Source organism: Aedes albopictus, chromosome 2 (genome assembly GCF_035046485.1).
Source record: "Aedes albopictus strain Foshan chromosome 2, AalbF5, whole genome shotgun sequence".
Classification (NCBI taxonomy): domain Eukaryota; kingdom Metazoa; phylum Arthropoda; class Insecta; order Diptera; family Culicidae; genus Aedes; species Aedes albopictus.
Window position 1 is genome coordinate 147,834,191 of NC_085137.1, and position 23,569 is coordinate 147,857,759.

General features: G+C 43.4%; 1 protein-coding gene across 1 annotated transcript; it reads left to right on the forward strand.

Annotated features, from left to right (window-relative positions):
* The first annotated feature begins 1,174 nt into the window (after positions 1–1,174).
* Positions 1,175–18,889, forward strand: LOC109420947 (probable cytochrome P450 313a4). The gene is made up of 6 exons (XM_062855088.1): positions 1,175–1,839; positions 17,333–17,585; positions 17,647–17,773; positions 17,951–18,148; positions 18,215–18,641; positions 18,707–18,889. Exons 1-6 carry the CDS (start codon positions 1,488–1,490, stop codon positions 18,877–18,879), a joined length of 1,530 nt encoding a protein of 509 aa, XP_062711072.1. The 5' UTR covers positions 1,175–1,487; the 3' UTR covers positions 18,880–18,889.
* Positions 18,890–23,569: the final 4,680 nt, after the last annotated feature.

The following is a 23,569-nucleotide window of genomic DNA, read 5'->3' on the forward strand; positions in this document are numbered from 1 at the left end:
AAAGTTTTTGATCTGCTCTAAGAATTCACTGTCGGCACCGCAACAGCTACCTTCCCGTGTCTACATTCACCTGGCCATTCAGGTGCTCGTCGAAGTACTGCTTCTACCTTTCAGCACCTCACATTCGTTCGTCAGGAGGCTCCCGTCCTTATCCCTGCAGATTTTGGCTTGCGGCATTTGCACGTTGAGTTTCTAGTACTATGTTCAGCTTCAGGTGGCTACTGTCAAACTCGAATACTATTGATAGATTGAAAAATAACTGACGTAAAACTTTAACAAACAAGATTTTTCGATTTTTACTGGCTCTCGCAGTCTAGGGGATCAACAAAACGGACAGGGCAGAACAAAACTACCTATTCGTTTTGATCCTCTAGACTGCGAGAGCCAGTAAAAATCTAAAAAAAATCCAGTCGAATCTATACGTTATCAAACAAACAAAACTTAGTTAAGATATGAACTTGTCGGCTTTGCCGACATCTGATCGACAACCAAATAATAGACGGTTTTATTATTTTGTTTTTCTGAAGAACTTTATAGATTTCCTTGACAATATTATAAAGAATTCTTCCCATAACTTAAGCTTGAGCTTCAAACTGATTGCCGAAGAAATGCTTACTGTTTTGAAAATCGAATTCGAATCACCTTACCTGCAGGTGTTAATTAACCAAGCTGTCTACATCTACAAGACACCTGAGTGACGCAGCGTCTCGTCAAAGCTGCATTTATCTGATATTGGTATGTGGTTATTGATTAACCTTGAATTGTGTCGATCTGACTAGACTAGATATCTGGTGTTCCCAGATATTTTCCCCCATGTTTCAATGCATTATGCAGCCATTTCATAAAAATACTCAAAATCTCCCTAAATTTTGTAATTTTTGTAACGAAATTTATCGCATAAAAATATATACTTGTATTAATTCTTCTTATTCTTCGCTATATAGCGTTTAAGTTTTAATTTTTTTTTTCTTAAAGAATTTTGGATTATTGGTTTCTGAGCCTGTATTAGATTGTTTTTAATTTTCTTTTGTGTTCAATGAAATATTATACGATATGAAAGTAGTCGACTCTTTTACCAAAAAAACCTAACTAAAGTATGTTCTAATGGCACTTCTTCTTTTTATTTTTTTGCTAATTTCGCCCCATTTTACTCTACCTAGACCTATCCGTTCGGATGGCCTTATGCGATGTTATCTACCTCTGCTGAACTTTCCGGCATATAAATAATTTTCGCAACAGTTTTAATTCACATCAATTAACACCAATGTCGTTGTCAGTTCCGAGCTGAAGAACTTAATGAAGATAGTCAGAAAGTAAAATCACCACCGCACGTATACCTTACTACATTGAGCCGTTGAAGACACCCAAAAACCCTGCAATTTTGTTAACAACTTCTGTTCGTGCCCAATCAATCTCCGTCAGTTGTTCGTAAAACTTTACTCGAAACGGATCATACAGTGATCAGAATTTCCATTTCATCCGTCGAAATGTTATCTCTGATTCTGACGGCGGTCATACCCCTCTTGGGAGTGATTCTGTACTGGAACTTCCGGTCTCGATATCGGTTCGCGGATAAGTGGCCCACCCTCCGGCCGGTTTACCCTTTGGTCGGAAACGCGCCCATAGTGCTCGGGAAAAACGAAATCGAACGGTTCGAAACCATTCGCGATGTGTGCATTTCGGCAGATCGTATTCTGAAGGTATGGGCGGGACCTAAGTTGCTGCTGGTGACCAGCCACCCCGATTTGATCCAGCAGATCCTGACCAGTCCGGTGTGCCTGGAGAAACCGTACCTGTATCGGTTTGCCGGATTCGAGGAAGGGCTATTTACGGCTAAGTGTAGGTGGTTGGGCGAGGGGACACGTGTTTGACTTATATTTCAAAGTATAGCAGCTGAAAATGTTTTGTATCATGTGTAATTGAAATGATAAAATCTGCAGAGAGCAATGTGTCACCACTTATACTGTGGAAATCATGGAGAAGAACAGTTTTTAGTTTGTAGATCAAAATCCCGTAGGATTGCTGTACACAAACGTGAAGAAACACTAGGCTTGGTTGTACGAGGAATGAATTGGATTTTTCGCAGCTGTTAATTATGATATACAGGTACTCTTCGATATAACGTACAAAAAAGTTTTCGCTTTGTACGTTATATCGAAGTGTACGTTATGAGCCTCTGTACGAATTTGCCCTGTCCTGCTCACTCCCACAGAAAATTTGAAAACAGCGCGCACAGTAAAAGTCACATTTGACAGATTCGTGCAGAGGCTCATATCGAAGCAGAGAAAAATTTAATATTTTTTATGCGAGTGTTGATGTATTCGACGAGATATAAACCCAAAATAATGATTTCGGTCAAATTCACAAAACGAATAATGAAAAACATGAGTTTTCACGAAAAACAATTTTCGTTTTTTGTGCTTCGATTTAACGTGCATTTTGCTTCGATATAACGTACACTAATTTTTTCCCCAAATTGCGCTAATTTTGGGTAACAAGGCTAATGCTGCAACACTGCATTGAATCGAGTAATTTCGTAGTTTATCTGAGGGTTATGCCTGGGAAAAATAAAAATGTTCAATGTTGTACGTTATATCGAAGCAAAATGTACGTTATATCGAATTCGCTATATCGAGGGTACGTTATATCGAAGAATACCTGTAACACGTTGAAACAATAACAGACTCTGGTTCTTTTTAGTTCAAGATGTTTAGGCTGGTAACACGAGTAGACAAGCTCAATAATAGCACATTCTTCTTTTTCTTGGCGTAACGTACCAACTTGGATGAAGGCTGGGTCTCAGCGCGTACCGCATCGGCCATATAATCTAATATAATATTGTCCTTGTTTTGCAATATGTTTCACCTAACATTAGTGTTACCGCAACCGCTGTGCGGTATTGAAATGTTGGTGGTGAAACAACCAAAAGCCATCACGCACACTGAACAATGCTTGAGCTTGTACTATAGGGTACTGCAAGCACCTGATCTAACCTCACTTTGTATGACAGTTCAGTGAGCTTGTTGACAAGGTGTTAGAATTTATAACGAGCGGCGAAAATTAAATTTACGTTCTCCGTCTCGAAACCATTATGATACGGAAATACCGATTATATTCAACTCTTCTAGTACCAAACCAACCGTCTAATTACCGTTTAACTGAAATTGCATCGAAAAACAGTTTTGCCGGATCTCCGCCAGAGACTAAGTCCATGTAAACAAGCTCGCTGAACTGTCATTGCACGGCATCGTGACGTCATCTTGCAGTATCCTATTTGTATAGCAATGTGTACTTTTGTTTGTATGATTAGTGGGCACTCTTGCAGTATAGAGAAACACTAAAAGGTCGTACAACAAGTATTAGAAGAATAGCCAAAACTAGTGAGAATTGCACAGAAATGTAAGTAGAAATTAAATACCAATGTTTATTACTGAATTATTCAATTGAAACACATTTTCAGCTTTAAAGCTGCTAGTAACGCAACTGAAAGACTGTGTCATTCGCTAAAGTAAACTAAAAGGCGTATGAAACAAAACCTAATTTTGTTCTTAGAAAAATCTAACTCGAAAACGGTTTGTTGGATTGAAAAGATGTCATCGGACTTTTAGAAAAAAAAAATACATTGAGAGTAATATTCATCGCGGATCTATACACACTAAAAAAACTCATTTTTAATAGTGACACAATTGATCGAACTGCCTGAAAAAGCTTTGACATAAACATAAATGTGCCACATTTTTACACTTTTTGTGACGTACGTATTAAGTTTATATTGTTTGAGTTCTTCCAGCCATAATTTTAAATCACAAAACTGATAATTTAGTTCTCTATGCTGTAAATTTACGCGATATGTTACAGAAACATAATGATTCTGATGTTGAAATGTCAAACAGCACCTTACAAAATCAGATGAAGACTGCAGTCGATTGGAAATTTGTTTATTACGAAGGTGAAACAGCATGAAAACCGCTCATAAATTTAACACCGAGTTGAGCCACAAACCAGGGAGGTACATTAAGGGTGAGCCAATGCGTGGTCCGGCGCGCTGCCGACGCTCGGTGAATTTTCACGTTGCTCGGTGAACTTTTGAAATTTCTTATGGAAAACTATTCATGATTGAAATTTTTATGCAAACTTTTTGCACTTCTTCTTCTTCTTCTTGGCGTAACGTCCTCATTAGGACAAAGCCTGCTTCTCAGCTTAGTGTTCTATGAGCACTTCCACAGTTATTAACTGAGAGCTTCCTCTGCCAATGACCATTTTGCATGTGTATATCGTGTGGCAGGCACGAAGATACTCTATGCCCAAGGAAGTCAAGGAAATTTCCTTTACGAAAAGATCCTGGACCGACCGGGAATCGAACCCGTCACCCTCAGCATGGTCATGCTGAATACCCGTGCGTTTACCGCCTCGGCTATATGGGCCCTTTTTGCACTTTTTGCACTATAAAACACAAAATTCCTCCAAAAGTGAAAATAAAGCAGGAAATCATGAGGCAATGACTAACAGGCATCCACCTGATGCGATCTGGTAGCAAATAACAACGGTATTTGCTACTTTTCTGTGATGTTTCAAGATTTGAAAAAATACCAAGAACAGCTGATTGGATCTGCCATAAGAAATTTCGGTTCAGCTTCGGATCTTTTCGGGTGAAGCTAACGAAAAATAACTCACGCATACCTGACCAGACACGTCTGTCTTGGTACCCTTAATAAACTACTCTGGCCACAAACCTGGAAATGACAATCCGTTGCCATCAGCCGATGCAGTGGTAAACGAAAACAGCCACGCTCAGTCAATCAGAAGGCGGCTTTGTCTGCTTGGCTGCGATGACGGCTGTCTCAGTACATACATACACGCCAGCAGTGACGACGCGACAGCCGAACTGTCAAGTTTGTTTATGGTACACGGAACTACAAATGAACCCAAATTTAAGTTGTTTTGACGCAATCCCGGTCTTCCGTGGAATTACTCAAATTTGCGTCAAACAGCGATAGTGGCGAGTGAGTAGTTCTCGTTTGAGAGCGGCAAAAAAATTAACCCAGTGGTAAGTTATTTTCACCCAACGGAAGCCTCAATTGACGCAAATTTGGGTTAACTCAAGAAAACCCAAATTTGGCTTCTTCCACGGAAGAGCAGCGGATGCGTCGGTGCTTCTCTCTTTGTTTTCGAAAACATTGCGGTGGGGCGAGGGAGAAAACAACCCAACTTTGAGTTAAAACTTTAAACAGTTTAGTCAAATTTGGGTTTTTAAAACTTATTCTTTGGGTTATAATATTTTTCCGTGTAGAAGTTGTTCATCTTCGACTGCCATCTCTTCAACGTGGTGAGTCAGCCTACACACCAAATTTTTTTCGCTGAAAATCAGCAAAGTTTTGCTGAATTTTGCCGAGCTGAAATTTCAGCAATCCGTTCAGCAATAAAAATTACCGAAAATTTCAGCAATGTCGACTGTCATCGTGAATGACAGAAGTATACTGAACAAATCAGCATTTTTTTGCGGATTGCTGAAAATTCAGTGATTTCGACCGGCGTGGGGTTCAGCAGCACACTGCTGGTGGATTTCAGCAAATAAAATCAAAATAAAATAAATCCTTTTATATCAATTGCACACAAAAACCAAACACTTATTTGGTTGCCACAGTTTTATTGTTTATTCAAAATAATTAATAAAAAAAAAGATATGAAATTTGTAAAAAATGAGTCGGCCTGTCGGTTGTAAATGGAAACAGCTGCTTCAGAAGATGCCGTTGGTTGTTGGTTCCACGGATGCATGGACTTTGTTCATCACCTAAGAAGCAATTTTCGGAAATAATCATATTGTTATTTGTTTAAACTATCATACATACCTGTCTAAAAGTGTAAACTTGTTTTATAGTGCATTCAATACACACTTCAATTCAAAATATTCCTTAAACAATACAAAAAAAACTGAATTTGCGTTGCCTCACAAACACTCGATGTACAAAGCCATTTTTTTATTTTTTTATTTTGACAAGTGGCTGGCCGAGGCGGCGAGCGGTCGGAAAAATTAGCTGTAATTTCAGTAATTCGGACGACTTAACTGATTTTCAGCAAACGCTATTGATTTACTGATTTTATCAGTAAATCATGTATTTGCTGGTTGTTTTTCAGCAAACGAGTTTGCTGAAACTTTCAATCGATTTTTGGTGTGAGAGAGCAAGATCTAAAACTGACACTCTGAGGATCGAAGTTCGATTCCCGAATGGAACTTTTTGTATTTTTTTGTTTCAATATTCGGTGCTATAAATAGCACAGTTCTCAATCATGTATACAAGCAGCCGATGCGCTGAGCTGTTGCGGTAAAATTACAAGAGTCAAACATTTTCCATTTCCTGTAAAAATAAGATCTCACACAATTTTGCGTCAAATGTGTTGCTTTTATATGTCGGACTTATATGACACAAAATTACAAGATTTTCTCGAAGTGTGTAGCGTTTCAGGCGGGTGTACAACTCTGCCACCGTTCCGAATGTTCTGGCAATAATGTCCATGTCGTCCGCAAAGCACACAAATTGACCGGATTTTGTGAAATTCGTTCCTCGGCTGTTGAGCCCGGCTCGTCGCATCACACCATCCAGGAGCGATGTTGAAGAGTATACTCTTCATGCCTATAGGCATGAGAGTCCATCACCTTGTCGCAGTCCCTGGCGAGATTCGAATGAACTGGATAATTCACCCGAAACCCTTACGCAGTTTTGCACACCGTTCATCGTTGCTTAAATCAGTCTAGTCAGCTTCCCAGGAAAGCCGTTTCATCCATGATTCTCCATAGCTCTGCGCGGTCGATACTGTCGTATGCCGCTTTGAAGTCGATGAACAGATGATGCGTTGGGACCTGGTATTCACGGCATTTCTGGAGGATTTGCCGTCCAGTAAAGATCTGGTCCGTTGTCGACCGACCGTCGATGAAGCTGGCTTGATAACTTCCAAAGAACTCATTCGTTTTAGGTGATAGACGACGGAAGATGATCTGGGATAGCACTTTGTAGGCAGCATTCAAAATAGTGATCGCCCTGAAGTTCTCACATTCCAAATGGTCGCCTTTCTTGTGAATGGGGCAGATTACCCCTTCCTTCCACTCCTCCGGTAGCTGTTCGGTTTCCCAGATCCTAAATATCAGCCGCTGTAGACAGGTGGCCAACTTTTCTGGGCCCATCTTGATGAGTTCAGCTGCGATACCATCCTTACCAGCTGCTTTGTTGGATTTGAGCTGGTGAATGGCATCCTTAACTTCCCTCAGCGTGGGAGTTGGATCATTTTCGTCCTCCGCTGCACTGGCGTCGTCGTTTCCTCCGTTGCCGTGGGCTTCCGTGCCTACGTTCTTCACGCCGTTCAGGTGCTGATCGAAGTGCTGCTTCCACCTTTCGATCTCCTCACGTCCGTCCGTCAAGATGCCTCCGTCTTTATCCCTGCATATTGCGGCTCGTGGCACGAGGCCGTTTCGGGATGCGTTGAGCTTCTGATAGAACTTCCGTGTTTCTTGGGAACGGCACAGCAGTTCCATTTCTTCACACTCCGCTTCTTCCAGGCTGTGCTTTTTCTCCCGAAAGAGGCGGGTCTGCTGTTACCGCTTCTGTTTGTAACGTTCCACGTTCTGTCGAGTTCCTTGCTGCAGCATTACCGCCCTCGCTGCGTTCTTCTCCTCCAAAACCGTTCTGCACTCTTCGTCGAACCATTCGTTCCGTCGATTCCGTTCCACGTACCCGATGGTGTTCTCGGCTGCGTCGTTGATGGCTGCTTTCACTGTACTCCAGCAGTCCTCTAGAGGGGCCTCATCGAGCTCGCCCTCGTCTGGCGGTTTCGAGATTCTGCGCGTATGCTGAGGCGACATCCGATTGCTTCAGTCGCTCTAGGTTGTACCGTGGCGGTCGCCGGTACCGTACATTGTTGATGACGGAGAGTTTTGGGCGCAGTTTGACCATCACCAGATAGTGGTCGGAGTCGATGTTGGGGCCACGATAGGTCCTGACGTCGATAATGTCGGAGAAGTGCCGTCCGTCAATCAGAACGTGGTCGATTTGAGATTCCGTCTGCTGTGGTGATCTCCAGGTGTAACGATAAGGGAGGCTGTGTTGGAAAAAGGTGCTACGGATGGCCATATTTTTGGAGGCGGCGAAAACAATGAGTCGTAGGCCATTTTCGTTCGTCTGCTGGTGGGCGCTGAACTTACCAATCGTCGGTCTGAATTCCTCCTCCTGGCCTACCTGACCGTTTAAATCTCCTATGATGATCTTGACGTCGTGGCTTGGGCAGCGATCGTACTCGCGTTCGAGTTGCGCGTGAACTGCGCACGCATACCAGGAACCTAAATATTATCGAACTTGCATGAACCTAAAATCTTTTTCCATGGGCTTTCAGCTTATGGTCTAACCTTTCAGAAAAGCCTTAGTTCAAAATATTCTATCGGTGAAAATTGAAATAAATCAAAATTAAAGATTTTCTATCAAATGAGGTATATTTAGAGCATAATTTTGATGATCATCCAGAACTGCAAACAACAAGGCATCGTGCGTGACCTGTCAAATACTTGATGGCCTCTTCTCAGTTTTCTGAACATTATATTCACTTGTTATTTCTTCGGTATCTGTGTTATATGATCAGCCCAAGGGAGTCTGCCCTGTCATGTTGTCCTGGGACTCAACTAGAAGCAAGACACGGATAAAGCCAAAGTTCCGATGCATGGACAAATATCAGTTTTACCGTTTTGTTTTCTCAGAAATAGAATCGATTATGTGTGATTAAGGGCGCACTTTCGTTGGGATTCATTTCCCTGTGAAAACGGTACTTTTTCATCACATTCGATTTCTCGAACCTCTGAGGTAACAAAACAAGATCTGTACAGAAATCGATGCTCCATTGCCTCTCAATGACATTGGAGTAGTACGACATGCACTAAATACTAAGGATACGGGTATTGCCACAAAAGATCTAAATACTGGTCGCAGTGGCTCATCCGAACAGAAAAAAAGGGAGTCTGCCGTGGTTAGTTAGCCTTTTTTCTTATTTGGTGGGCTTCATCATGGGTTTAGTCATGCGATTAGTGGTGCTGAACGTTTAGGTGTATATGTAGTAAGTCATGGAGTAACACTCGGGAGAATCTTTTCGTGAAACAAATAATTCCCAACTATGTTCTGTGTGTTGTCTGTTATTTGGTGGTAGAAATGTTCAGTCTGTTCAGCGTCTGGCTGAAGACGGTGTGAATTGCCATATTCGTTTAATATTTTCAATAACATCAACATTTGCCGGCACGATTTCCATACCAGCCATCTGCTTTAGCACTACCACAATATCGCAGATTTTTCCATCAGGTTTAATTTACGTGGTTAGCTTAAGTTATGCCATCGTCCTGCTAACAATTACGTGGAACAATTAAGAAGCGGACCTGGTGTGATGGTTAAAGCACGTGACTATCACGCCGAGGACCTGGGATCGAATCCCACTCCCGACAAACTCGCAAAATGTGAGTCGGAAGGGAAGTAAAGCGTGGGTCCCGAGATGAACTAGCCCAGGGCTAAAAATCTCGTTAATACAGATAAAAAAAATAAAAAAATTAAGAAGCATAAACGAGGACAGCAATGTGTGTGTGGTGAGGCACACGGTATACCAGAAGATGAGGCACGCCATTTATCAGTGAAAACTTCAATTTTGGACGTAAACTTGTGATGTCATCCTTATCGTCCTTTTACTTGGATGAAATTGATGAGGAGCAATTGATGGTTTTTAATTTGCACGATCTTAATTACATATGTATCAAAATGTTTGCCACACAGTAATGAAACTTTTTGTCTGTAACTTGTTTTTAAATGTAAGCATTTATCAGGGGATTCTTTCCTTTTATATGGATCTATTTAATATGTTGAATGTTTATAATTGATTCATGAATGATGTTCAAATATTTGATTTTACTTTTGTTTCAAAACATTCATTACAGTTTTCAATTTGATAAAATGTTATCAGATGAGCAATATTTGAAACTTTGATTTCATGTGTCGGAACAAAGAACGCATGTTTTGTATGTGCAGTGTAACAGGGTTGGGCTTAAATATACCAAAGAATCCCAAGACATTTGCTTATGTGCGTAGCTGGAGCATATTGGACTAGAAGATTTTCTTATATTTCACTAACCCACAAAAATACTTTATCAAATTTTGAAAAACTTGTACATAGAATAAACTTTTTTACGAATATTACAATCAAAGTTTCATGGAACCTTTTGCAAGGAGCCCATATACGACAGATTTGAATATTTTTCCAGTTTACACAAATTATGTGAAGAGTACTAGATTATGTTCACGCCTATGAAGGATTTGAGTTACGCAATCAAAAAACTGTCAGATTTCCGGAAGGTATCACTTTCTTAATATTGTACACCGTGGGCTGTGCTGAGTACACTCATAGAATTCAAAACATAAAAATAAACATGGCCAAGCTGTAATGTTGTTATTACCCAAATTATCTTACTTTAATAGCTAAATTATCAATCATATACTTGATTTTATTGGAGTTTATCAAGTCAATAAAAAATTACCTTTCGTTAGTCGCGTGGTCAATCACTACCGCCAGCACCCCAGTTAAACGGTATAACCTGCGAGTTTGTTTTAACGTGTTGTACAAAATACACCAGCACGACGTCTGAATGATTCTGTTCTAATCATAATATGATTATTTGCATGAACATCCATCGAAATTGTTTATCTAGCTAAAATCTATTAATCATTTGAAAAGTGTTAATTCTTGTCGTGCAGTGTTCATGTTGTAGTTCACAAGAAAAAAATGCGCTTATATAGAGTACGGCCGACTTCCTTGGGCTGATTATAACAATCGGATGCCGGAAGATTATCGTCGTTTTTCTTTTTTAAAGAGCCAAGGTAGGTGTTGAGTTCGTAATCGGTAACGCGAATGACGCATAGCTATTTGCAACTACGTATATAGAATATAATCTGACTAAACGTTCTGAACGGCTAACGGTGTTTTACTAACGACCTGTAAGTAAATTCTCCGTTCGGCATAGATTGATAACGTAAATGTGAGTCTATAAAAGTAAGCCATAACGCAGTTCTGCTTCACGTAATAACTAATTAAGAATTTTGTGACTACGAAACTCTACAGATAGGTCTGTATTCTGTCTGTATCTGTCTGTACCGATCAAACGCCTCTGCATATCACCCATCACGATGAAAGCTGTTCCCAGCTCGCGTGTGTTGCCGCAGCTCTGGTAGATGGTATGATTACCTTTAAACGTTCGCACCATGGATCCTGTCCAACACACCTCCTGCAGCGCTACGATGCCGAACCCGCGGTCCTTCAGTAGATCGGTGAGTATGTGGGTGCTCCCAATGAAGTTGAGAGATCGGCAGTCCCACGTACCGAGTTTCCAATCGCAAGTCCTTTTTGTTCGCTGGGGTCGTTGCCGTTGGTCTCGGTTCGTATTATTCTGTTGCTGATTTTTCGCTACAATGGTTTTTACGGCTGGCTCGTAGGGCCTGACACCAACCCCCTACTTTCCGGAAGACCATAGTGCACAGTTGAGCTTAGAGTCCTTCCCTGGCACTTGGACGTAGATCAGCCGCCCCTAACATGGAGATCAGACGCTGTTGTGAGCCGCTCCTCCTAGAGAACAGACGCTCAGGTTTGCCGAAGCAAACCCCCCCCCCCTTCCCTTTCAGCCTACGACCAAAGTTCCCACCGGGGTTGGTTACCCGATCTTCCCTAAAGTTGCTCATAGTTTCCGGCCGGTACCGCGTGGAGGTAGGGATAGGAGTTGCTGGGCAGAGGCTAGTGGATCTGAATTGCGCAGCATACCCAGTCTTTACCGTGCCTCTCCACTGATTGCCCAGCTACCGTAAAGCTGGAAGGGTTGACCATGTTTACATCCAACGATTTGGTCTTGTTGACGTTGATGGTAAGACCTGCCGCTAAGGAGCGATTAGTAAGATCATCGAGCTTGCTCTGCATATCAGAGCGCCGTTGAGTTAGGAGAGCAACGTCTTAATCAGTCAGTATGAAGTCATATAAGTTCGAAGTCAATTAGGTGCTCCATGGTAATGGGTTGCCACAGCAATCCACGATTTGGCTCACGGTCAATCGTACCTACCAGGATCTCGTCGATTACGATGAGGAACAGTAGCGGTGATAGTATACATCCTTGCCTCACTTCAGCAACGACAAAAACACCGTTGTGCAGTACTCTGCACGAAAATGCTCTGTACTGTGCTTCAATGAGGTCGATGATTTTCTCAGGGACACCCTTGCGCCTGAGGTTTTCCGACATGTATCCGTGATTGGGACGGTCGAACACCTTTTTATTACTCAAAAATTCAACTTTGAGGCGATTGCGCCACCTCTAATTCTCAATATTTTGGGCTAAAACTCAGAGGTTTCTCTATTGGTGTTATTTGAATCCAGAAGAGTTTACGAATTCCCGGTTTCAACAACTTTTGCAAAATTAGCCACAGCCTAGTGTGTAGGTGTGCGGCGAAGTTGAATCACGAGCAGGGCATGTTGCAGGAATGCCGAACAACAACCCTTGACGTTCGCTACCGATCCGGTAAGCATAAGAAAGCGTGAAGGACAGAGAGCACGATGGGCGGACCAGGTGAGTCGTGATCTGGATCTGGCGAGCATTGGGCGTGACCGAGAATGGAAAGTGGTACTACTGTTGATTATGTCTTATCATGATTGTGATTTTGTGCAAATAAATGTATATATGTATGTATCAGACTGGGTCAACAAAGTCGATTTTTTGGAACAAAGCTTTTTCGATTAATTTTAGCGTCCAAAGGTCCAACGGTGAGTCGATAAGGAGAGCGTTCAACATAGCTCTGGTCCTCATAAGTCCCTACCTCATGCTTCCACGGGTCATGCGATGACAAAGACCGCCAGCTAAGAGTTTCTGTGCTTAGCTGGTAGTGCAGCCTGGGCACTGTTGTCCTTCTGACTTCAGCTAGATTGAGGAGGTACTACCGAGCGTCAGTTCACCAAGCAGGTGTGGCTTAAACAGCGTCTGTTCTGGCATCCAGCGGCTGACTATGAAATGCTCTTCCACCGGAAGCTATACCCAAAGTGGATAGGGGACCTTAGGCCAACAACCGTTACTGACACCGAAAATGAAAGATTACGAACTGATTCAACGGCAACGACTTTTAGCGCGAAACAACGGACAAGAATTGGAACTTCTAATGTATTAACCCTAGCCCAGCTGGGTAAACTGGCACAACTAGCCAATTAAGCATTCTGTATGAAGCTTGAGATCGTAGGACTGAGCGAAGTCCGTTGGCCGAACTTTGGAGAACACAGATTGGCGTCGGGTCAAATTCTGCTATACTCTGGCCTACGGGGTGAACACGCTCCTCGCCACCGTGGAGTTGGTTTCCTGCTCAGCGCTCACGCTCACGCTGCGCTCATGTAGTGGGAACCTATAAATGAGAGGATGATTGTAGCCAGATTCATAACACGGGTTCGAAACCTTACCATGATCCAATGTTACGCGCCAACCGATGTTGCCGAATTGCAACATAAAGAGAACTTTCGCAGTCAACTGAATGCTGTCGTGGACAAGACTCCGAATGGTGATATCAAGATCCTCATGGGCGACTTCAACGCGAAGGTTGGTTCCGCCAACTCGGACTATGAGCAAGTCATGGGACGCCATGGTTTCGGAGAAATGAGCGAAAACGGAGAGCTGTTTGCAGAGTTTTGTGGCAACAATGACATGGTGATTGGGGGATCACACTTTCCTCATCGTCCAGTGCACAAAGTGTCAAGGGTTTCCCGTGATGGCGTCACAGAAAATCAAATTGACCACATCTGCATCAGTCGAAAATTGAGACGAAGCCTTCTTGATGTGCGGAACAAACGTAGCGCTGACATTGTGCCCGACCATCATCTCCTAATCGGCAAGATTCGACTGCGCATTGCCAGGATCCAGCGACAGGAGGAGAAAATCGGGCGCCGGTTCAACACACACCGACTGGAAGACGCTGCGGTGAAAAAGTCCTTCGTCGAGGAGCTAGAGAACTGTGCTGCGAATATTCCAGAGGGTGGAAGCGTAGAATAACAATGGAGCGCCATCAAGAACGCCTTCATCGCCACCGGCGAGAATAATTTGGATGAGCTACGCAACCGAAGAAAGCAGTGGACACAGATGATACCTGGAGGAAGATAGAGGAGCGAAGGAACGCCAAAGCGGCGTTAGAACGGGCGAAAACACGAGGAGCCAACGTCAGCGCTATTCGGCTCTCGAGAAGGAAGTGAAACGCTCATGAAGACGGGACAAAAGAGCATGGACGGACTCCCTAGCCGGCGAAGGGGAGAAAGTCGCAAACACCAGCGACATCCGTCTCCTCTACGATGTTTCACGTCGCCTTAGTTGGACTAAGATGAATGCTACGATGCCCGTGAAAGACACAACTGGACAGTTATTGACCGACCCGGCGGTAGTATCCGCACATGCATAAATTATTCTGCAACATATGGGAAACCGCGACATTTCCGGCCGACTGGATGCAAGGCGTCTTAGTAAAGGTACCCAAAAAGGGTGACCTGACTGTATGCGATAATTGGCGGGGCATCATGTTACTTTGTATCGTTCTCAAAGTCCTCTGCCAAGTGATTCTTAACCGGATACAGGAGAAGATTGACGTAACTCTCAGACGGCAGCAAGCAGGATTCCGTGCCGGACGATCAGGTGTGGAGCATGTTGTCACGCTCCGAATTATTCTGAAGCAAATCAATGAATTCCAAGAGTCTTTCTACCTGGTGTTCATTAATTACGAAAAGGCTTTCGACCGTCTCAATCACGGAAACATGTGGGAAGCCCTCAGGCGCAAGGGTCTCTCTGAGAAAATCATCGGCCTCATTGAACCACAGTACAGGGCATTTTCGTGCAGAGTACTGCACAACGGTGTTGTCCGATCCCATCCGGGTCGTTTCTGGAGTGAGGCAAGGATGTATACTCCCGCTACTGTTCCTTATCGTAATCGACGAGATCCTGGTAGGTGCGATTGACCGTGAACCACCATGGATTGCTGTGGAAGCCGATTACCATGGAGCACCTAAATGTCTTCGAATTGGCTGATGACGTTGCTCTCCTAGCTCAACGGCGCTCTGATATGCAGAGCAAGCTCGATGATCTTTGCAATCGCTCCTCAGCGGCAGGTCTTACCATCAACGTCAACAAGACCAAATCTTTGGATGTAAACACGGTCAACCATTTCAGCTTTACGGTAGCTGGGCAATCAGTGGAGAATGTTGAAAGCTTCCAATATCTTGGTAGCCAAATGGCGACCGATGTCGGCACCAAGATCGACATAGGTGCACGAATCAAGAACTCGAGGGCTGCTTTTGCGAGTTTAAGAAATGTATGGAAAACAACCAGATCAGACGACGCACCAAATCCGAATTTTCAACTCGAACGTGAAATCTATGCTGCTATACGCCAGTGAAACCTGGTGTGTATCAGCGGAGAAAACGTAACGGCTGCAGGTCTTTATCAATGGATGCCTGCGGCATATAATTCGTGCATGGTGGCCTCACAATTGTATCTCCAACGTGGAGCTCCAGTCAAGCAAGTCGACAGAAATTTGACCTGGTCACAGGTCAAGGCGATGGTTGGCAATCGCCCAGATGGAAACCTTTCAATTCGGCCCTCTGCACCACCGTGGGTGCCCAGGACTGAATGTAAGTAAGTAAGTTTAGCATCCAAAATAACTGTGCAAAATTTGGGAGTGATTGGTTGCGTCCCTGTATTCCGCATTGAGATTGAAAAGGTGTCAGGCCATTCGGCCGAAGGTCATTAGGCCGAATGGTCATTAGGCCGAATGGTCATTAGGCCGAATGGTCTCTGGGTCTTCTTCTTGCCGTTACGTCCCCACTGAGACAAAGCCTGCTTCTCAGCTTGTGTTCTTCCACAGTTATTAACTGAGAGCTTCCTCTGCAAATGATCATTTTGCATGTGTGTATCGTGTGACAGGCACGAAGATACTTTATTGATGCTGAATCTACTGATATTTTACCCATGAATTTTTCCTTCTTTTAAATATAGGCTGTTCTTTTTAGTATCAGTGCTAAAATAGTTTTTGGCGCTGAAACTGCTGATATTCAATTCATAAATTTTTCCTTCTTTAAAACATAGGCTATTCTTTCTAGTTTCATTGTTAAATTAGTTTTTGGAAAAAATTGTTGGAAAAGGTTAAAACAACGGCTAACTTTCAATTCGTCCTGATGACCATTCGGCCTAATGACCTTCGGCCTAATGGCCTTCGGCCTAATGACCCAGCATCGATTGAAAATTGCATGAAGTTTCGTATGGGAAAACGTGATTTTTTGCATTTCCCTCATAAATTGAAAATTTTCGTCTAAAACGATCTAACTAATGACGTTGAAGTATAGCCAAGGATATGCCGAAACACAAAGTGATTCAACGCTTGTGAAAAACGTTATTACGTTCAGATCGTCTGATGGTGCTTAACATTTAACACGTAAAGGAATACCATCAATAATATAATCTCAATTTTGGGCCTAAGTTACCAAGTGTATTACTTTTTTCATGAGCGTCAGATCATTTATCGGTCTTCGGCAAAGTTTTTCAGCATATCCTAGACTTCACTTCAACTTAATTAGTTACATGGTTTTAGACAATAACATTCAACTTATGAGTAAAATACAAAAAAGTACGTTTTCCCATACTGAATTTCAAACAAATTTCAATCGCAATACGGAATACCTACGGGAACGCATCCAATCGTTTCCAAATTTTGCACAGTTGTTCTGGACGCTAATATAGATTGAAAATGCTTTGTTCCAGTTTGATGCGATCAAAGTTTAATTTTTCTTATACAACGTTGACGTTGACTAGTATGTATGTACATTGTACAACTCCCAAAACACTTAAAACGCCTCATATTTTGGAAGTGAGTTGAAATTTTCAAAAGGAAGTTGAAAAGGAAATTGAGATAAAGGATATTTCAGGGGTGATCTGGTTATTTGTAATGAAAGTAAGTGTTCCGAAAAGCAGATAGAGATCTGCGAGGCTCATGGAAATTTTAAAAGTAGTTATTCTGCAGGCAGAAAATTTTGCATTTTCTTGAGAATTGAAAATGAGGGAAAGATTATTTTATATAGTTGCTTTTATAACAAATGATTGCCCAACGGGGCAATCTTTTAAAAAGTTTTTGTGCAATGTTATAAAACAATAGCATTTAGTGGAACTTCCTGATTCCCTAACGAATTTTGCCCATTGATCTCCTGTACAGTTGTAGTCTGTTATGAACATCGAACTAGAATGTGAAATTTGCCCTTCTATTTGCAGATCACGTCTGGAAACCGGCTCGAAAGCGGCTGAACCCGGCCTTCAACCTACGGATCATTCACGGATTTGTGCCGATTATGGTAAAATGTGCTCGGAAAATGATCGCCCGGCTGAACGAGTGTCCCGATGGGGCGACCGTTGACATTATCAAGTATACGGCCCTGTGCACGTTGGAAATGGCTTGCGGAACGACGCTGGGCAGCGATGTTCTGGACAGGGACGGGAAGGAGGAGTTCAAGCGTGGATTGGATGAGTAAAAGGATGAAGTGTTGAAAAAATACTAATGATGTAATACTGTATGAATTGGTTTTCAGGGCATTCAATGGAGCTGCTCGAAGAATGATGACTGTTTATTTGTATCCCGACATCATCTACAAGATGACCCGGTACTACAAAGAGTTAACGGAAGCACGGAAGATTGTTTGTGATTTTTTCACTAAGGTAATGCAAATTAGAAAAGTCGGCTTTATTCCTTACATTACAAAATATTGGTGGTGTTCTGATAAAGTTTGTAAACTCCTCATAACGCCATTATAATGATCACTTAGCCCAATAAGATCCAACGTTATGTTATCCAAACAAAGATATTTCGTTTCTCTTTTTCTTCTTTTCAATTAGCTGATAGTTGAAAGAAAGGAACTCCTACAACAGCAACAGCTTATCAAGGGTGAAAACAACAATGACGAAGAAGATACAACTGAGGAAGACAACCACAAGCCGAAGATCTTGGTTGACCTGTTACTCAGCAGTTCTTCCGATGGAAAGCCATTTAGTCAAGCACAGATCACCGATAACGCTTACGCCGTCATAACTGGGGTATGGATTCATTTGTCGAATAACCTTTGAGCCTAACCGTAATGTTCACCGTTTCTCCTTCAACAGGCCGTCGACACCACCGGATTGCTCACCGCACACGCGTGCCTCTTCCTGTCGTTCTACCCGGAAATTCAGGACCGCTTGTTCGCCGAAATCAATCAATACTTCCCCGCCGGGAGCGAGGACCAGCAAATCACCCACGAGCATCTCAAAGACCTAACCTACACGGAGATGTTCATGAACGAAGTGCAACGCCACTGGACGGCCGTTCCGGTGATAGCTCGGGAGAATACAGCAGAGATCGAAATCGATGGCGTCAAGGTTCCACCGGGAAACGTTTTTGGGTTGAGTTTGCACGCCTTGCACCAGAGGAAGGATGTCTGGGGTCCGGATGCCGACAAATTCGATCCGGAAAATTTCAGCGAGGAACGGGTTAGGAACCGGCATCCGTTTGCATTTCTTCCGTTCAGCGGTGGGACGAGAATTTGTTTGGGTATGATATTTAAGGTGAATTTTTGAAAAAGATTATTTTCAGTGGTTTTCATATCTTATTTACAGGTTGGCGCTATGCTTCATTCAGTATGAAAACGATCATGGTTCATTTGGTGCGTAATTTTAAATTCAGCTCGAAAATCAAGCCGGAAGACATTCGGTTCAAACACGATTTGACAATGAAGTTGCCGTTCGAACACTTGGTGCAGATTACCAAAAGAAATCCCGGAGGAGTCTAATGTTTGGAATTCGTTCTGTTTGTTTAAGAATTGGCATCGTCTAAACAAAATTGGTATTAAAACATGAATATGAAATGTTATTTACTCATAAATTCTAATTTGTTGATCAAACCTGAAATTGTTCAAAATTACTCGAAATGTTGTGAAATTTAAAGGCCTAAAAAGCCCGTCCTTTTTTTTTTTCTTCTAAACTATGGGGGAAAATCTGTTCAACATACACTTGAACGGCCCATGTCCAGGTAGAGTTGAGTAAGGACCGTCTTCTACAACACAAAAAAAAAGCCAGGACAACTCTCTCCTCGACCCAGTAAACAACCAAACCCTACTCTCCGGAACCTCCAAGAAGGCATTGCTTCAGACAGGAGCTAGTGTATGTCGCACTCTCAAGGTTAGCTGCGTTGCGTAGCCAGCAGCAACGAACATCGATGACTCGTTTTGGGGAACGATGCATGCTGGCGCTTAGCAAGTTTCCCGAATGGTTCTCACGCTATCAGTTAGCACCAGAGGAGTTGTTGACAGCGGGGCCTTCACCTACCGCGGCCTATACCGGGAACGCCTTTCCAACCTTTGTAATCGCCTCTACACTGATCACCGCTTGCTGCTCCGACTATCGGTTGTTCACAACCACAATGCACAGTAGCGAATTCCCCTTCTTATACGCTGGAGCGCTATCTCGGCGGTTATTGTAACCGACAGGCTAGCGCCTACGGTCGACCTCCCCTTCCGGAAGCCGAAATGGCTGCTTGAGAGACATTTACACCCTCGGTGTGCCTCAACATTCTATTGAGGATGATCTTTTCGAGCACCTTTCCCTTACTTACCTTACCGGTCAGGCTAAGGCCGGGGTGGCCTCTGCTGTACATAGTAGCCGCCTCCATTCCACTCGATCCATGGCTGTTTGTCTCCAGTTCCGCACTCTGCGTAGGGTCCGCAGATCGTCCTCCACTTGGTCGACCCACCTAGTTCACTGCGCACCACGTCTTCTTGTACTGGTCGGATGACTCTCGAGAACCATTTTAGTCGGGTTGCTATCCGACATCCTGATGACGTGACCCGCCCACCGTAGCCTCCCGATTTTCGCGGTATGGACGATGGTTGGTTCGCTCAGCAGCTGATGCAGCTCGTGGTTCATTTGCCTTCTCCAAGTCCCGTCTTCCATCTGCACTCCGCCGTAGATGGTACGCAACATCTTCCGTTCGAAAACTCCAAGGGCGCGTTGGTCCTCTTCACGTAGGGTCCATGTTTCGTGCCCATAGAGGACGACCGGTCTAATCAGCGTTTTATAGATAGTTAACTTCGTGTTACGGCGAACTTTATTCGATCGTAGAGTTCTGCGGAGTCCAAAGTAAGCACGATTTCCTGCCACAATGCGCCTCTGAATTTCTCTGCTGGTGTGGTTGTCAGCGGTCACCAGTGAGCCCAAGTACACGAATTCTTCAACCACCTCGATTTCACCACCGTCGATATGAATTCGGGTTGGCGGGCGTGGAAATTCCTCCCTGGAGCCCTTTGCCATCATGTACTTTGTCTTCGACACATTAATGACTAATCCGATTCGCCTGGCTTCACTCTTTATTCAAATGTACGTTTCCGCCATCGTCTCAAATTTACGAGCAATAATATCAATATCATCAGCGAAACCAAGCAGCTGAACAGACTTCGTGAAAATCGTTCCACTCGTGTTTATCCCCGCTCTCCTAATCACACCCTCTGAAGCAATGTTGAACAGCAAGCACGAAAGACCATCACCTTGCCGTAGCCCTCTGCGAGATTCGAAGGGACACGAGAGTGTCCCTGATACTCGAACTACGCACATCACTCGATCCATCGTCGCCTTGATCAATCGTATCGGTTTATCCGGGAATCCGTATTCGTGCATAATCTGCCATAGGGCACTGCATGAAACTCTCTCCTTCTCTTTCACTCTTATAGAAATTATGTAAACAACAAGGCCAAGAAACTTCTAAATTCCATACAAAATCAAAACAATGCAGTGCCCTATAGCTGTTCTCGATCGATTGTATTGTGGATTTAGCACTAAATTTAAGTCGGAAGTAACTACATTGACTTCCGCTGCCTTTCCTATGCGTCAAACATAACGTCGGAAGTAGTGCGCTGTAAAGAGCATCAGATTTACTATACAGCGCACTACTTCCGACGTTATGTTTAATGCATAGGAAAGGCAGCGGAAGTCAATGAAGTTACTTCCGACACTAATTTGGTGCTAAATCCACAATATCATACGCCGATTTTAAATCGGTGAACAAGTGATGTGTGGGCACGTTGTATTCGCGACATTTCTGCAACACCTGGCGGATAGCGAACATCTGGTCCGTTGTAGCGCGTTCATCCATGAATCCAGCCTGATATTGCCCCACGAACTCTCTTGCAATCGGTGATAGACAGCGGCATAAAATTTGAGAGAGTATCTTGTAGGCAGCGCTCAGTACCCAAACAACCAAAAGCTCGGATTTCACTTGAAGGGCGGACTGAGAAGTTTAACCCGTTTCGGTCCTAGTTGGGAATTTAATTTCAAAAAATCACTGTGACTTCATTTTCCAGCCGATTTTTACGAAATTTGGAACGAAGATCGCGCTACATTTCATTTATTTAGTTAACATCAAATTCATGATAATACTGAATCAACAATTTGCCGCCATAATAGTCGATTTGCAGCTGCAGCTCTCCAACGTCGGTCACGCCCAACACTCGCCAGATCCACCTGGTCCGCCCATCGTGTTCTCTGCGCTCCACGCCTTCTTGTGCCAAGCAGATCAGTTACAAACACCAGTTTTGCAGGGTTGTTGTCCAGCATTCTTGCAACATGCCCTGCCCACCGTATCCTTCCGGCTTTGGCCACCTTCTGGATGCTGGGTTCGCCGTAAAGAGCAGCGAGCTCGTGGTTCATCCTTCTCCTGCACGCCACCAAAGATCGTCCTTAGCACCCGTCACTCGAAAACTCCGAGTGCTTGCAGGTCCTCCTCGAGCATCGTCCATGTCTCGTGTCCGTAGAGAACCACCGGTCTTATTAACGTCTTGTACATGGTACATTTGGTGCGGGGGTGAATCTTTTTTGACCGCAGTTTCTTCTGGAGCCCATAGTAGGCACGACTTCCACTGATGATGCGCCTTCGTATTTCACGGCTCACGTTATTGTCAGCCGTTAGCAAGGAACCGAGGTAGACGAATTCTTCTACCACCTCGAAAGTATCCCCGTCTATCGTAACATTGCTGCCAAGGCTTGTCCTGTCTCGCTCAGTCCCACCTACCAGCATGTACTTTGTCTTAGCCGCATTCACCACCAGTCCGACCTTTGCTGCTTCGCGTTTCAGGCGGGTGTACAGTTCTGCCACCGTTCCAAATGTTCTAGCAATAATATCCATGTCATCCGCAAAACAGACAAATTGGCTGGATTTCGTGAAGATCGTACCCCGGCTCGTCGCATCACACCTTCCAGCGCGATGTTGAATAGTAGGCAGGAAAGTCCATCACCTTGTCGTAGTCCCCGTAGAGATTCAAATGAACTGGATAGTTCACCCGAAATCCTTACGCTGTTCTGCACACCGTCCATCGTTGCTCTTATCAGTCTAGTCAGATTCCTGGGAAAGCTGTTCTCGTCCAAAATTTTCCATAGCTCTGTGCGGTCGATAATGTCGTATGCCGCTTTGGAGTCGATGAACAGGTGATGCGTTGGGACCTGGTATTCACGGCATTTCTGGAGGATTTGCCGTACGGTGAAGATCTGGTCCGTTGTCGACCGCGCTACATCTCTAGTTGTATGGAAAAAAATATTAAAATGGTATTTTGGTCCTAGGGGTCTGAGTTATTGAAGGGGTTATATGGGTCAAATCGGGTAAAAAATGGACCAACTTCCTTTTAACCACTGATTACTGGTAAGAAACACATGCAATATGATAGCAAACATGTTCAATTATCTTTTCATTATTACAGACGCATAGTTTGAGTAAATTGGGATTGTCTGGTTTTGGTTCCGGATGTTCCGGGTCGCGTTTGAGGTGCGTTCGGAGAACACTTTTTACACGTTCCCTACACCTTATATTTTTTCTCACATAATTCTAAAAAAACAGGCTTGTCATGATTCATTCTTCATAATTTTGAATACTAAGCATATTGAAGGAATATTCAAAGGAGAACCTGGAACCACCCGGGGAAGTGGCCATTTTCCAGACATTTATGAAACATGACTTGCGACATATCAATCTTCATGTTTTTGCCAAACAAGTATGTTAGAGTAGAATTCAGAGGTTTTTGGACATATTGGTCCCCATTCCGGATGTTCCGGGAACCTCCAACTATCCGGGGAAGTGGCCATTTTCCACATTGTTATGAAACATGGCTTGCGACATATCAATCTTCATGATTTTGCTAAACAAGTATGTTAGAGGAGAATTCATAGGTTTTTGGACATATTGGCCACAATTCCGGATGTTCCGGGAACCTAGAACCACCCGGGGAAGTGGCCATTTCCATAACAATTATGAAACATGGCTTGCGACATATCGATCTTAATACTCCAGCAAAACAAGTATGTAAAGACTGGACCCGAAAAAAATGAGACACTCAAAATAATGTATAACTTTTGATTGCGTTCACAAAAATAGCTGATTTTTTTAACCAGGAATAGCATGTTATGTGTAATTAATGCCCTAAAAATGTCATCAAAATCGGT